This window comes from Diabrotica undecimpunctata, chromosome 7 (assembly GCF_040954645.1).
Source record: "Diabrotica undecimpunctata isolate CICGRU chromosome 7, icDiaUnde3, whole genome shotgun sequence".
Taxonomy (NCBI): Eukaryota; Metazoa; Arthropoda; class Insecta; order Coleoptera; family Chrysomelidae; genus Diabrotica; species Diabrotica undecimpunctata.
This window is the reverse complement of record NC_092809.1, coordinates 154349197-154365633: the sequence shown is the minus strand read 5'-3', so window position 1 is coordinate 154365633 and position 16437 is coordinate 154349197. Positions and strand designations below refer to the sequence as shown.

Sequence of the window (16437 nt, the reverse complement as noted above, 5' to 3'; positions counted from 1 at the left end):
CTGTGGCAATGAGCTCCAATTTTCGTATCATCCTTCTGGTGGTCTGCGCGTTAGTCTTCCGTGACTAGTTATTGCTGACTTTTACGTACGTCAAGTTTAGTGTTCTATTTCAAACCACGGATCATTTTTAAACATTAATTGGTACAATTTTTTATTTTCAAGGCAAAAGGTCTAGTTTATAAAGTTATCGTTAATGGAATTTCTGTAACTCTCTTACCATCTAATTGCCATTTATTCGGAGTATATCAGTACCGCCCAGAAGAAAGTTTGTACCCATGTACATCTACAAATTTCAGGATTATTTACAGTTTATGGCATTTCGAAATTGCATTTGAATCAATATTACATTTTTCATAATTTCTAGCTCTACTTCTTTAATATTCTTACCATTACCCATCAATTATACTAGAATCAGGTACACCAGGTGCACAAATTTATTTAGAACAGCAGACACGAGTTTTATTTTTCGTGTACGTGACAATATACAGGGTGAGTCATGAGGAACTTTACATACTTCTACCATCTGTAGAGTCCCTCAGGGAGCATATCATGTGGCCACTAAAAAATGTCAACTCCTCTTCTTTATTAATTAACAGGGTGATTTGTGTAATTGACCATTTATTTCATTTTACTGTAGTGTTTATACGGCTCATTTGATTTTTTTAATTTTTGCATGATACAGTACACTACTATCAAGCATTCGACTGGTATTAGCTAAACTAAAAAATTCCAGGACTGGCTTGGGAAAAATTAATTTAGGGATTCGTATTAAATATTACACCCTGTATAATTTTTTTTTTAAAATGCAATAAGTGATTTTCAAACTACGTAAATAGCCAATGAAAACGACATATGCGACAATGTTGTCGCACTTTTATTAAATTTTTAGTGAACGATCAAATCTTACCAAAAATAGAACAACCATAATGAAGTATCAAATTATAAGGTATTAATTTAAACAAAATTTCAAACATTTTAATTAAAATAAGTTCCTACAACATAATCTAATACGTAGAAAATTAACAACTTTACTGCCACTTTGTATTATTTCTACGATAGAATCAATTGTTTTACAATTTTCAATTTTTACTCATAGATCGTATTGGGGCATTATTTTCGATAAATAATAAATTAAATTGATTAAAAAGTCAAACCTCTTGTATGTGTTAGTTTTTGTTGATTGTAAATGATTAAAATTTTATGTCAAATAATAATACATTGCATCAACTGTACTAAATAAAAATAAATCTAAAAAAGTTTAAAATGAAGGTTGGCGTTGACCGTTTGACGTTTGTTGATATTTTATACCCATTGTCATTATTGTCATTATCAATTGTTATTTATGTGTACAAGAATACATATTTCTTCTGTCATATCTACGTTAAGTACATTGTGTTAGTTTTGGTAGAGCTTTTGTTACTTTCGTTCAAAATGCCACATCAGTTTTCGACCACAGAATATGCAGACATAATATTTGTTTATGGATTCTGTAATGGGAATGGTAGGGCTGCTAGTAGAGAATATCGCAGGAGATTTCCTAATCGTCGAACTCCCAGTCATCCAACATTTGGGTCAGTTTTTAATTATTTGCGAGAAAATGGCACTTTTCCTGGAACAACAGAGCGACATGTAGATGAAGCGCAGGAAGATGACATTATGGACGCCGTTACTATGAACCCTACAATAAGCACTAGACAAGTAAGTCGAGAACTCAATGTTACTCAATCAAAAGTAAGTAGAGTCTTACAAAAAAATAATCTATACCCATATCACATTCAAATGGTTCAGCGACTACATGCTGGAGATGAGATCGATAGGTTGGAATTTTGTAGATGGATTAACAATAATCGACCAACGCTATACAGGACACTATTTACAGATGAAGCCCAATTTATCAGAGACGGGATAAATAATTCACGAAATTCACATGTGTGGGCAGAAGAAAATCCCCATGCTATTCGAGAACGTCGTTCTCAGTTAAGGTTTTCGGTTAACGTGTGGATTGGTGTCATAAATAACCAATTAGTAGGTCCTCACTTTTTTGATGGTCCTTTAACAGGGCAGGTCTATTTGAACTTTCTACAAAATATTTTGCCGGATTTGCTTGCCAACGCGAACGTTGCTATCCGAGGGATGTATTTTCAGCATGATGGGGCACCCCCACACTTTGTACTGGCAGTGAGTCAACATCTCAATAATGTTTATGGCAACAGGTGGATAGGACGTGCAGGTCCTATTTCGTGGCCTTCAAGATCCCCTGATTTCAATCCCGTTGATTACCATATTTGGGGACGATTGAAGCAACTAGTTTACGCAGTGAATATTAATAACCGACAACAATTAATTGATAGAATTATACATTGTTGTAATACTATTAGAAACGATCCCCAGAGTATCCGTAATTCAATACGTCAATTAACAATTCGGCAACAAAAATGTGTACAGGCTGCAGGGTTCCATTTCGAAAATCTATTTTGAATTATGTTTATTTTGTTACCATTATTGTATCTTTTCCAGTTCTAATTTATGGGTTTATCATAACTATGTACATATTTTTAGTTTTTTTTTTTAAATTGTTCTTCGTTATTGTTAGTAGTTACTGTTTTTTGTTGTGCAGTGACTCAGTTTATCATTTCAATTAAAATGTTTGAAATTTATAACATTTGTTTAAATTAATACCTTATAATTTGATACTTCATTATGGTTGTTCTATTTTTGGTAAGATTTGATCGTTCACTAAAAATTTAATAAAAGTGCGACAACATTGTCGCATATGTCGTTTTCATTGGCTATTTATGAAGTTTGAAAATCACTTATTGCATTTTAAAAAATATATATACATGGTGTAATATTTAATACGAATCCCTAAATTAATTTTTCCAAAGCCAGTCCTGGAATTTTTCAGTTTAGCTAATACCAGTCGAATGCTTGATAGTAGTGTACTGTATCATGCAAAAATTAAAAAAATCAAATGAGCCGTATAAACACTACAGTAAAATGAAATAAATGGTCAATTACACAAATCACCCTGTTAATTAATAAAGAAGAGGAGTTGACATTTTTTAGTGGCCACATGATATACACCCTGAGGGACTCTACATATGGTAGAAGTATGTAAAGTTCCTCATGACTCACCCTGTATGTACTTTAAAAGAGATCTCTCAAGCTGATTCAAATATTTGCAAAACCTAAACTACTCTATTGGCATTTACCTACACAAAAAAAGATTATGACATTAAAACATTCAATTTTTATTGCGAAGTGTTATTTTAAATTAAAAATAAAATACAAACCTGAAGCATGTCTGCGACTTTCTCTTATAGATAGTATTGCAAATCGGGCAACCAGTCTTACTATTTTCGAAGTGTCGTAGAATGCAGGCTCGGCAAACTGAAAAACAACAAATAATCAGTAAGTGGAATCTTAAATCAATATCAGAGATATCAATCGTTTCAATGATGAAACAATTAAACATCAGGTAGAAACAAGCATTCAGGCAAATCTTGAAAAACTTAAAAAGACAGAGAAGATACCAGAACTAGACATTAATAAACACTGGGCCATTATTAAAAAGAACGTGCTGGAGCCAGCTAAAAATATTCTGATGAGAGAAAAACCAAAGAAACAGAAAGAATGGATGAGTGACGAAATTTTATTATTGATGAATTCTTGAAGACTATCGAAAGGCAAAAATGAAGAACAGTATAAGCAAATTAACACAGAGATCAAAAGAAAAATCCGCGACGCTAAAAAACAATGGTTACAAGACAAATGTAAGGAGATTGAAAACTTGGAAGCCAAATGTGATTCGTTGTATCTTCACAAGAAAGTTAAAGAAATGATCAACAACAGAAACAGGAAGCAGACAGTACTTATAGACCAACAAGGGAACATGATAATGGAAACAGAGGAGAAACTAAAACATTGGCAGAAATCCATAGAAGAACTGTTTGACGATCAAAGGCAGCCTCCTTGTGATAATTTTCCACAGGAGACAGGTCCAGAAATAAGCAAAGAAGAAGTAATGCAAGCGGTGAAGTCATCAAAGAATAGCAAAGCTCCAGGAGCAGACGAGCTACCAGCGGATATACTAAAGTTGATAGACGAATATCGAATCCACTTTTTAGTAGACTTATTTAACAAGATTTATGAAAACAGTATAATTCCTGAAGAATGGCTAAGATCAACGTTTATCCCTCTACCCAAGAAGGCATATTCTAAGCAGTGCAGTGATCATCGCACGATCAGTCTAATGAGCCACACCTTAAAAATATTCCTCAAAATAATTCACAATAGAATTTACAGAAAATTGGAAAAAGATATCGGAGAAACTCAGTTTGGATTCCGGGAGGGATATGGAATTCGCGAAGCATTATTTGCCTTTAACATCTTAACACAGAGGTGTTTGGATGTGAATCAAGATGTATTTGCTTGTTTCATTGATTACAACAAGGCGTTTGATAACGTCAAGCATGACCAACTTTTAGAGATCTTGGAAGATAAACAGTTAGACACTCGCGATATAAGAATAATATCTACTCTGTATTATAATCAGAAAGCAGTCGCACGCATCGAAAATAGCACAACAAATGAAATTCAAATTAAAAAAGGAGTTAGACAAGAATGTGTGCTGTCACCAATGCTATTTAATCTCTATTCGGAAGAAATTATGAAGAAAGCATTGGAGGAAGAAGAGATTGGGATAAAAGTTAACGGCCAACCAATTAATAATATTAGATATGCAGATGATACGGTTTTAATGGCGGAGACAGTAGAAGACCTGCAAGCCATTTTAAACAAGGTAGTCACAGCTAGTGAAGAGAAAGGGTTATCAATGAACGTCAAGAAGACGAAATTAATGATTATTTAAAAAAAAACAAAGATTGAATGCAAACCTGTACATTCACAATAACGAAATCGAACGGGTGCACAAATATAAATATTTGGGAACAAGTGTTAATAACAACAATGACATCACAGAAGAAATAAAAACTAGAATTGGAAAGGCTCGAGCTGCTTTTGTTAATATGAAGGACATTCTGGGAATTCATGACATTAACTTAAACCTGAAAATGAGATTGGTTAGATGCTACATCTTCTCGATACTGCTGTACGGAGTAGAGACTTGGACTTTAAATAAGAGCAATACCGATAAACTAGAGGCCTTCGAAATGTGGATATACAGAAGAATTTTGAAAATACCTTGGACAGATAAAGTAACAAATGGTGAAGTTCTTCGAAGAATGAACAAAGAACGGGAGCTGTTGATCACCATCAAGAGAAGAAAGTTGGAATATTTTGGTCATGTGATGAGAGGGAAAAAGTACCGATTGCTCCAGTTAATTATCCAAGCAAAAATGAAGGGCAAACGAAGCGTGGGGAGACGACGTATATATTGGCTGCGCAATTTAAGAGACTGGTTCCAGTGCAGATGATTGCAAAACTCCGTAGCGGAGAGGGCACTTGAAGAAGAAGGAATCTTAAAAATAATTTATCTATTTGATGAAATGAAGATAATTGAACTGATAAATTAAATGAAGACATTGCTCAAAAAATGTTTTCAAATAAATAATGCAAAGCAAAAAACATTTCAACCAAAGACTAGAAGTACAGGCAGATGTACAATATGAGGGTATAGTTTCAAGGATGTGGTTTGAAATCTGGAAGTGAAACATGACTCTGCTGAAACTATTCTGAGAAAAACTAATCAATGCGTGTAAGCCTCTTCTGATGAACAAAATATGAAGAAAAATGTACGAAAGACAGAAAGGCAATCACTACCATCGTGATTGCACGACCTTCCCAATATTAATAAGAAAATGTATTTTTAAAACCCATTATCAGTCCATCTGTTCCTGTTTACAATAGTGCAAGTTGATTTTACAGTCAGCAGTTCCTAGAAGAAATTTTTCGTCACTATCGTCACATACTTACTATAAGGTGGCAATTGTCAACCACTGGAGCACAATACAGTAATTTTAAACTACAAATTTCTTAAATATTCTGTTCCAACAACAAGACAGAGGAGTATTAAAACATTTTACGGATCGTGCTATCCGAATATGGGAAACTAATTATTTGGGAGAAGAATTAGGACATAACTCTTATGCAGCAAGTACCAATGTAAAATCTAGCGATATAGATAAGAGTCCACCGTAATACCAACGAACAACAGGAACCAAAACCAATGCTTCCTTACCTTATATGAAAAAACGATAAAAGAAAGTCTAGGATTATTCAAAGAGCTATACGAACTGGATCAATCATAGACGGAACATTTATATATTGAGATAATTAGTAAAAATGTCCAAAGCAGTCCAATAAATATTGATCTCTCTCTCTCTCTCTCTCTCTCTCTCTCTCCAATTCTGATCCCCGGAGGAAGTGTAGTGGTCATCGTAAAGTCGTGTATTGTCCGTCTCCAAAGATCTCTATCTCTGGTCATTTCTTTTAACTCAAGCATATGTAGGTATTTTGCATATTTCTGTAATTTGGTCGATCTATCTTGTTGGGGATCTTCGCATTCGTCGCATTCAAGAACTTATCAAAAACTTCAGGGAACAGCCTTCGGGAACATTATTCAACAATATGACCAACAGTCTGTCGGTGCACACCATAGTCATAATCAGGAGTAACGGCATTTACATATCTATGTAAGCTGTCAGCACATCTATAAGCTTGTGCTTATTTTGTTCAGAGTTGTCCATGTATTGCGAGGCAGTTCAAACTCTGGCGGTTTCTGATCGATACAGAGCATTTGGTAAACTTCTTGTGGTAAGTCGCTTTCCTATTATCTTCTCCAGCCATTGGTGAGGCTGAAATCTGAAATGTTCAAGATATACGGAGGTGCCCTTTAACAATGGAGGATATCTGGAACGTAGTCTTTTCAATTCGATATCAAGCTTGTCATGGTGGATGGAAAGTTTATGTTTAGCATGGATTTTTCTATATACTCTGAGAAGAGAATCATTTCTTCAAACAGATTGCTTTAATTTGGACATTTTAAAATTGCTCATTGTGGCTTGAAGCTCTGTCTGTGAGCATGCTTCAATGATTTTAGTTACTTTTTGACACGGAATGGCACGGAATAGTTTGCAGATTATTCCTTGTCTTAAGACGATATCCAGCTGATAGGTCAATCAAATCAACAAATGTTTTTAGCTGTCGGTAGTTTTGAGGCTGATCATTTGCCTTTAGCCTAGTATTAATATGGTTATAATGGAGATCTTTTTAAGTGAGTGGGGATTTCTCATGATTTTAAGATATCTGCATAGAAATCAGCCAGCCATTTCCTAGTTTATTTGCCATAGTGAAGTAAAAATTCTGGATAGATTTTATCGGACCCGGGTGCCTTTCCGGACTTAATTTCTGATATTTTGGATGTAATTTCTTATGGAGTAAACTCGCCATAGTATTCAGGTAGATGGGCATGCACACTTCAGGATTTTTAGTTCTTGTTTTACTTCTGAGATGTGGTGTGTATCGGAATCAAGAAAATGTTAAGATTGAAAACGTCGAAACAGAAAATATAGAGATAAAAGGAGGAGTTAGGCATGCGTGTTGTCTCCACGAGCGAAGCTGTAAGCTTCTTGCTTATAGCAAGAAAAAAAGAAATCTTGAACGACATAAGGTTCACAGATGATACCGTTTTTATAGCACTAACAGTCTAGAATCACTACAACACTTAGTAAACAGAGCAAATCAATGCATTATCCAACACAGACAGGAAATGAATCTTAAGAAAACCAAGTTCATGATCATTACAAAGTGACATATGACTGGGTGTTTAGCCATCCAAGGAAAACAAGTAAAAAGTGTTAATAATTACAACAATCCAGGGACCTGGAAAAATGAAAACAATGATCAAAGTACAGAAATAAGGATATCAATTGAAATTGCGAGACAAACATGTGTAAAAATGATAAAGCAATTCACTAATCGTAGCCTTGCTATGGAAATGCGGATAAGAGACATAATAAAGTTACGTATTCTCCACTTTTTTTTTGTGGCATAGAAATTGGACACTAAAAATAAAAACCTATAAAGAAGTAGGAAACATTTTCAATGTGGTGCTACAGGCGGATAATAAAAATTTCTTGGATCCAACGAGTTACAAATACAAAAGTGAAAGGGTAAAGAAAGATCAAGGGTAAACGAAACATAGATCATAGAAGAATTTCCTGTCTCAGAAACCTTTGAGTGTTATAATTGCAACTCAGTAGAACTTTTCAGAGCAGTTGCCATAAAGATACGAATAGCTACGATGATAACCGACTTACGAGAAGGGCAGGAATCAGAATAAGAACCTAAAGTATTCCATATTCTATCAGCTCTTTACATCAAAACATTGCAAGTCATCATTACCTAGATACGCAATATATGCGGATATTAGGATCAAAATAATAACATAAAAACACCAATTCTTCTTCTTAGCCTTCTGTCGTCCATGTTTGAACATAGGCCTCTCCCAACTCCTTCCATCGGTCTCTATCCTGAGCAACATATTTCCAATTTGTTCCTGCTATTCTTTTAATATCATCAACCCATCTCATCTGTGGTCTTCCTCTTGGTCGTTTACTTTCGTAAGGTCTCCAATGTTGTATTGTAGTATTCTAACGTTGGTCTTTTTGTCTAGCAGTGTGGCCCGCGAAGCTCCATTTAAGTTTGGCAATTTTTGTTGTTATGTCCTCGACTTTTGTTTTGGATCTTACCCAGTCGTTCCTGTTTTTATCTGACGTTCGTATACCTAACATTGCTCTTTTCATTGTTATTTCTGTTGTGGCTAGTTTATTCATGTTTGCCTTGGTTAGGGTCCAGGTTTGACATCCATATGTCATGATAGGAAGGATGCATTGGTTGAACACTTTGCTCCACAAGTATTGGGGTATTTTGCGGTTCTTAAGTATCCAACTAAGTTTTCCAAATCCTGCCCATGCTAGTGTTGTTCTTCTAGTAATTTCCGCACTTTGGTTCTCTTTGTCAAGTTTCAGGATTTCTCCTAAGTAGATATATTCCTGGATTTGTTCTATCTCACTGCCATTTATGGTTATACGTCTGGGGTCATCTGCGTTTGTTATTATTTTTGTTTTTTTCATATTCATTTTTAGGCCGACGTAGTGGGAACTGGCTGCTAGTTCCCCCATCATAATTTGCAGTTCCTCAAATGTGCTCGCTATAATCACTATGTCGTCAGCGAATCTGAGGTGGTTTAACTTGTTGCCATTAATGTTGCCATAGGTTGACCAATTTGTAGTTTTGAAGACGTCTTCTAGGGCTAGGTTGAAAAGCTTTGGCGATATTACGTCTCCTTGTCTCACTCCTCTCTTAATGGGGATGGGATTTGTATTTTCGTCTAGTTGTACTATCATAGTTGCATTTTCATATATATTTTGTATTAGTTGCCTATATCTCGAATCTATTCTACAATTATTAATAGCTTGTTCTATGGCCCACATCTCGATACTATCAAACGCCTTTTCATAGTCGACGAAGGCAAGAAATACGGGTATTTGGTATTCGTTTGCCTTCTCTATCAATGTTCTCATTGTCAGCAGATGGTTTGATGTATTATATCCTTTGCGGAAGCCAGTTGGTTGGTAATTGTTGGTTGGTAATCGACCGGTTGGTAATTGTCCATTTTGTAGGTTAACCGGTTGTTAATAATTCTCATAAATAGTTTATATACTTGACTGAGCAACGTTCTAGGTCTATAATTCTGTAGATCACATTTGTCTTCTTTTTTGCGTAAGAGTATTTACTAGACTCTCGTTCCAGTCTTTAGGGATCTTGCTATTAATTATGGAGACATCTATTAAATAGCTCTGTTAGTACACCAATTAAGGTCAACAATACTAACGTAATTGCTCTGCTCGCTACGGAAAATTCTCTTAGAGCTTCAGAAGACTGAACCCAGAGTAATTACAGATGTTCTCACTGGACACTGTTCACTCAGATATATATATCATTTCTAAAATGGACAAGTGGACAGAGCAACATATAGATTCTGCGAAAATGTAAACTAAACAGTCGAACATATTGTCTGCGACTGCAGATTAATTGTTCGCCAACGCCAGAATTACCTGGAACAGTTGTTTTTAGATCCTGACCTAGTAACAAACGTCTTTCCGCAACGAATAATAAGCCTATTGAACTAAACAGATAGAAAAATATAAAAAGATCTTTCAGGTCGCAGTGTAGAGAGATCTATGAGGTCAAATGACCTCTTTGAATTCTACAATCTACAACGAAAGAAATACATTAATATAATGTGAGAACACAAATATCCAATGGCGAAAGCTAAGTCGAGCATAACTCCTCAGAATAATTAGTAAGCTAAGGAGATAAAAAGTGCACGGGATATCTAACAACATACAGACTTACATATTTGAAAAGGCATAGGGAACAATAAAAAGAAATTTTTCCAGAATAGATTATTTTATTTACATTTCTACTGTTAATCTAAATTAAAGTCGAATTTACGAAATTGCCGCTATTATTAGCTAATTTTCGAACCATTATAATTTCAAACTTGTATAAAACAATAATAATCAATTTCCATTAAATCAAGTCAGTGGGTACACATTACATTTAATGATGAGTGTGTCATTAAATTTTGTCGACATTGTTTGCTATAAAATTTCATTATCAGATTAATTACATTAAAATGACATAATTGAAACATTAACTGGAATATTTGTGTCAAATATACATAAATTCCGTCGATCGACGACGAACAACTACATTGAATTTTGTATTCAGACTAATGTATCAACGTTACGGCAACAAAATTTGATAAAGTTCATTGAATTTTAAATGTATACGGTATGTGGGTTATAATCCCGCATATTTTAGTATTGATTTTATTAATTCTTTTATGTATGTGGAACTTGAAGTCTCACATAACACTAGCACTTCAAAATATTTATAGGAATGCTTTTAGGACAGAAAAATAAGGCAAAACGATACTTCACTAGAATTTCACACAAAAGATACGTATCTACAGTGTGTGTCTGGAATATCCATTCCTTCTAACAGATCAATTCATTTTCCCAGTTTCTCACATTCTTTGCCCCAAAAATACGTTCCTTCTACAGTATTAACCCTTTCACGACGGCAGTTTTTTAACGTGCCGTGCCTCAGATACGGGAGTTTTTATGCCTTGCGCTTCAATGCGCTTCCCGTTTAACGCTTGCGCGAATATATGCGTTTCCCGACTTTTGTGGTAAACAAAATTCGTAAGTGTAAAATTTAAAAAACAAGTACAGAAGATAAATGTCTTATTAATTATTTATAAAAATGCATATAAATCAAAGAAAATATTCAAAAAACTAAAACATATAATTCTATATTAGACTAGCAGAAGTTTAGACCCAGTATATTTTTTTTAAAACAAGATACCACACAAAGAGGAACCTCACAGTGTTGGCAACAATAGATTGTTTCTTTGCGTACCCTTTTTTTGCTGCAACCGAGACATCTTTTTCTGGTTTGCTTAGTTTGATTAGTCGTTTCCAAACGCGATCAAGAATCAAGAATCGAACAAGCAAGGAAAACATTCATGAGCATGAAAACATTTTTTACAAGATCAGACCTTAGTCTACAGCTTAGAATCCGAATGATCAGATGTTACGTTTTTTCTGTCTTACTGTATGGCTGTGAAATTGGGACAATGGACTCTGAAATAGAAAAAAGAATAGATGCCTTTGAGATGTATATATACAGACGAATGTTGAGGATTCCATGGGTACAAAGAGTTACTAATGTTGAGGTACTTCGTGGCATGTGTAAACAAAAAGAATTACTAAGAATAATCAAAGAGAGGAAAATGCAATACTTGGGTCATGTGTTGAGAGGCGAAAGATATGAATTACTTCAAGTTATACTGAAAGGAAAAGGACAGGGCAAAAGATCAGTAGGAAGACGCCAGAACTCGTGGCTGAAAGACCTGAGGAGATGGTTCGACCGCTCATCCGCAGAGATCTTTCGCGCAGCAGTTTCCAAAACTACAATTGCCATTTGGACCGCCAACCTTCGAAAGGAGACGGCGCAATGAGAAGAAGAAACGCGATGGGAAGTGCCTCTCAATTAGTCGCAAAGGAGAGTCTTGATGGTCCTTAGTTTTAGTGGTAGTGGGTACATGAAGTTTTTGTAGAATTTCTCGTGTCAATGTAAGGTGAAAATATGAAAATGATATTTTAGATGACGTTTTTATTTTGTAGACAGCGTGCGAATTTAGAATAGACATATCAAGAAGTCGAAAAAATACTTTTTTGTACCACTTGATGGTTTTTCGTGCAGACTCGATCGAACTTAGTAAAATGTCTGTACGATCCAGAGCACCCATGTTACGATTATAGTCAACTACTACCTGAGGTTTTGATATAATATTGTAAGCATAGTCCTTTTTTCCATAGCAACAAGATTTGGTTTATGAAATGTACTCATCATACGAACTTCGCGTTTGTCTTGCTATTTGAGCGCAAGTAAATTTTTTGATGTAAAGCTTCTATCTCGCCCCGATTTAGTTTTTGTGTCATAGAAAGCATTTTTTTTCTAGTACTCTTTACAGTGCCACATGCATTTGTCTTTTTTGACCACAGTAAGCTATACAAATTTGGACTGTTATACCAGTTATCAGTATATTGAGTATGGCCAGCATTTAGGTAATCTTTTATGAGAGCAAGAACAACATTTCCGGATTTACTGACATAATTAGCCTCTTCTGGTATATTACTGCCAGCCCCACAATATACACTCGCGATCATAAAATCCGGGTCACCTTGAAAATTTCAAGTTTCTGGAATATTTTTGCCTCTGGTGCAGTAATAACCTTTTTTTTAGGCTAACGTATTTTTTATTTGTCATCAATGTTTGTTTTGAAAGAAAAAAAAAACGGTTTTTTATTGTTTTTATTGAAAAAGCAGAAAACAAACCAAATTGTTGATAAAACAGGCATACGAAAAAAATGGAAAATACAGAACGTGGTAAAATGTCAGTGAAATTTCAATGACTAATATCGTGTATTGTCTCCACTTGCTCTAATGACCTCTTGCAGACGACAGGACATACTCTCAATTTTTCTCCGGATTACATGTTGTGGTATGTTATTCCACTCTCTCACTAACAGATCCTTAAGCTCCTGTGCGTTGTTAGGAGGCGATGTTAGGGGTTAAATACGTTTTTTCAAATCGTCCCAGATATGTTCGATGGGATTCAGGTCCGAAGACCTAGCTGGCCAGGGTAACCTCGTAATTCCAACCTCGTCCAAGTATTGCATACTGATCGTGGCAACGTGCGTTCGCGCGTTGTTCTGCATAAAAACGACGTTTTCTCCAAGCCTTGCCATGGTATGCATAATATGTTCTTCCAGAATCTCCGTAATGTCCCTTCGTGCAGTTAAGTACCCCCCATTTTCGATGAAGGGTAATTCTGTGCGGAAGTCGGAAGATACACCTCCCCAAGCCATGACCGAGCCTCCACCAAATGGTATTCTTGGAGCAATGCAAGCTTGTGAAAATCATTCACCGGTTCTCCTCCAAAATCTTACACGTCCGTCGAATCCAGTTAGGCAGAAACGGGATTCATCTGGGAATAACTCCAATCATTAATTCCCCAATGCGCGTATTGTCGAGCAAAAGCTAGTCGTGCAACTCGATGCGCCAGGCGAAGTGGCGGTCCTGTAGCCAGTACCCGAGAAGATAGTCCAAAAGAACGAAATCTTCTCCTGACTGTTGCAACGCTAACATTGCGATTTCGTACTTCCTGTAGACGATTTCGATGCATAATCGCAGTTGAGGTCCGGTTTCGTAAAGCCTGAAACACAAGAAAACGGTCATCTCGAACCGTGGTCATTCTTCTTCGTATAGAGCCAGGTCGCCTGGATAGTAAACCCTTCTCCTGAAACCGTTGAAGCACTCGTTGAACCGTAGAAAGGCTTACGCCAACAGTTCTTGCGACTTGCCGTTGAGTGTGACCGTCTTTCACAAGCGCAACAATTTGTGCCGTTTCAACAACAGTTAAGGGTATTTTTGGCAAAAAATAAACAATAATAAACACTAATAATGGCACTTATAAACACTAATGGTAACAATAATAAACGTTTGTTCGTTGCGTTTGAACAGAAAGTCGAAGCACAAATGAGACATTTAAAACAAGCGGCAGTTACAGGAACCGTTCATTTTGGGAAGTGTGCACTTTTCCGCGAAATCGGCACTACTGAAATTCTTTGTTGCAAAGGAAACCGCTAAGCCGACAACAATTCTCAGAAACATGTATTCGTTTGTATTTGTGTTATTATTATTTACGATAAAGCTCGTTAAAAATGAAATATCGGTGATTTTCAGGGTGACCCGGATTTTATGATCGCGAGTGTATATAAAAATTTAATATGTATCCAGTCTCACAGTAACATAAAACAAAAAATTTAACCCCAAATCTTTGTCTTTTCGAAGGTATGTATTGTATGAAGCTTAGTCTTCCTTTGAACAACATCAAACTTTCATAAATGCATAAATTTTCGAACGGGTAAAACACGTCTTTGTATGCTTTCAGAAGACGGGATACAACGAATCTTATTTTATGTAGTTTATCGTTTTTCTTAGTATCGTCGTTATTGTCGACAAAATGCAAATTTCGTTGAATCAATAAATAAGGGTCTCGCGTAAAAATTTGTGAAAATATCGGTGTCGACAACAAAAAATCTTTAGACCAATAGTCTACCAGTCGTAGTTTTTTACTTGCGCCATCAAAATTGACGATGCTATAAAACAGTACATTTCACTTACTGTTATTTCACTCAATTGTTTTGTATGGCTTCTCTGAATATTTTCGTTTTGGGAGCAGAACAGATTTGTTTGTTCCGTAATTCTCTTTGTCAACCATTTTCCATCCACTCCTGAATGTAGGTCTCTCCCAATTGCTTCCATCTTTCTCTATCTTGCGCCAATCTAATCCACTGTTTGCCTGCCACTGTTCTTATGTCATCTACCCATCTTTTTTGAGGTCTTCCCGTGCTTCTTGTTGTCGTCCTTGGTCTCCATTCTAGAATTCTCCGTGTCTACCTGTTGTCATTATATCGGGCTACGTGACCTGCCCAGCGCCATTTCATTTTTGCAATTTCTTCCACAATATCCCTAATCTTCGTTCTACGTCTTATCTCGGTGTTTCTAATCTTGTCTCTTAGTGATATTCCAAGCATGATTCGTTCCATTGCTCTTTGCGTTGTTTCTAATTTTTTAGCAGATTTTTTTGTAAGGGCTACTGTCTCCAAGCCGTAAGTACAAACTGGTAGTATGCATGTGTTATACACCTTTTTCTTTAAGTTTACAGGAATGGAGGTGTTTTTCAAGATATATGCTAATTTGCCGAAAGCGCCCCATGCCAGTTGTGTTCTTCTTTTAATTTCAGCATCTTGATTTGGTTTTCCTAGTTTGATAACATGACCTAGATATACATAATGTTCAACATTTTCTATGGTATGATTTTGTATTGTTATATTTGTCTGGTCTCGGCTCAGTATTTTTGTTTTGCTGTAGTTCATTTTTAAGCCTACCGCTCCTGAAACTGCATTTAATTGTTGTAACATATCATTTAGTTCTTGGATATTATCGGCTATTAAAACTATGTCATCTGCGAATCGCAAGTGGTTTAAGTATGATCCGTCGACGTTGATACCCTTATTGTTCCATTCTAGTTTCTTAAAAATGTTTTCTAGAGCATGGGTAAATAGTTTGGGAGAGATGGTGTCTCCTTGTCTTACTCCCCGTTGTTGTCTTATGGGATTAGTTTTTCAGCTTTCGTCCAGCTTTTTCTGCATGGTGGCATTTTCATATATGTTTTTAATTATGTTAGTGTATCTTGAATCTATACGTGCATTTTCTAGAGATTCAAGCACTGCCCATAATTCGATGGAATCGAATGCTTTATTGAAATCGACGAACGCCATATGAATTGGAACATTATACTCGGTGCATTTTTCTATCAGTGTTCTTACGGTGTGCAAGTGGTCTATGGTACTAAAATGTTTTCTGAATCCAGCCTGCTCGATAGGTTGATAGAAATCGAGCTTATGTGTTAGGCGGTTGGTTATGATTTTAGTTAGTAATTTATACAGATGTGAGAGCAAGGATATTGGTCGGTAATTCTCGATATTTGCTTTGTCTCCTTTCTTGAATAGTAAAATGACTTCGGAGTTGTACCATTCTTGAGGAATCTTTCCTTCATCAATTACTTTATTAAATAAAATATTTAATACCTGTTCTATTTTTCTTCCACCGATTTTCAACATTGTTCCGTAATTAGTGTTGAGATATTTACAGAGTAAAACAGTTTGACTCTTCCAAAAGCTTCTCTAACTTTTCTTCAGTCAGATACCTTTTTTTCGAACCCATTTGTTAAAAAAAATTATTAATATAATTCAAAATACTTAAATGAAGGTAA

The 16437-nt window shown here is 35.6% G+C and overlaps 1 protein-coding gene across 1 annotated transcript in view; it reads right to left on the bottom strand.

Moving 5' to 3' along the window:
- The window catches only part of LOC140446049 (uncharacterized), a 167030-nt gene that overhangs the window by 77921 nt on the left and 72672 nt on the right, over positions 1-16437 (bottom strand). Inside the window, exon 3 of the mRNA XM_072538563.1 lies at positions 3294-3390. Within this exon, the coding sequence (XP_072394664.1) occupies positions 3294-3390 (97 nt within the window). The remainder of the gene's footprint in view (positions 1-3293; positions 3391-16437) is intronic.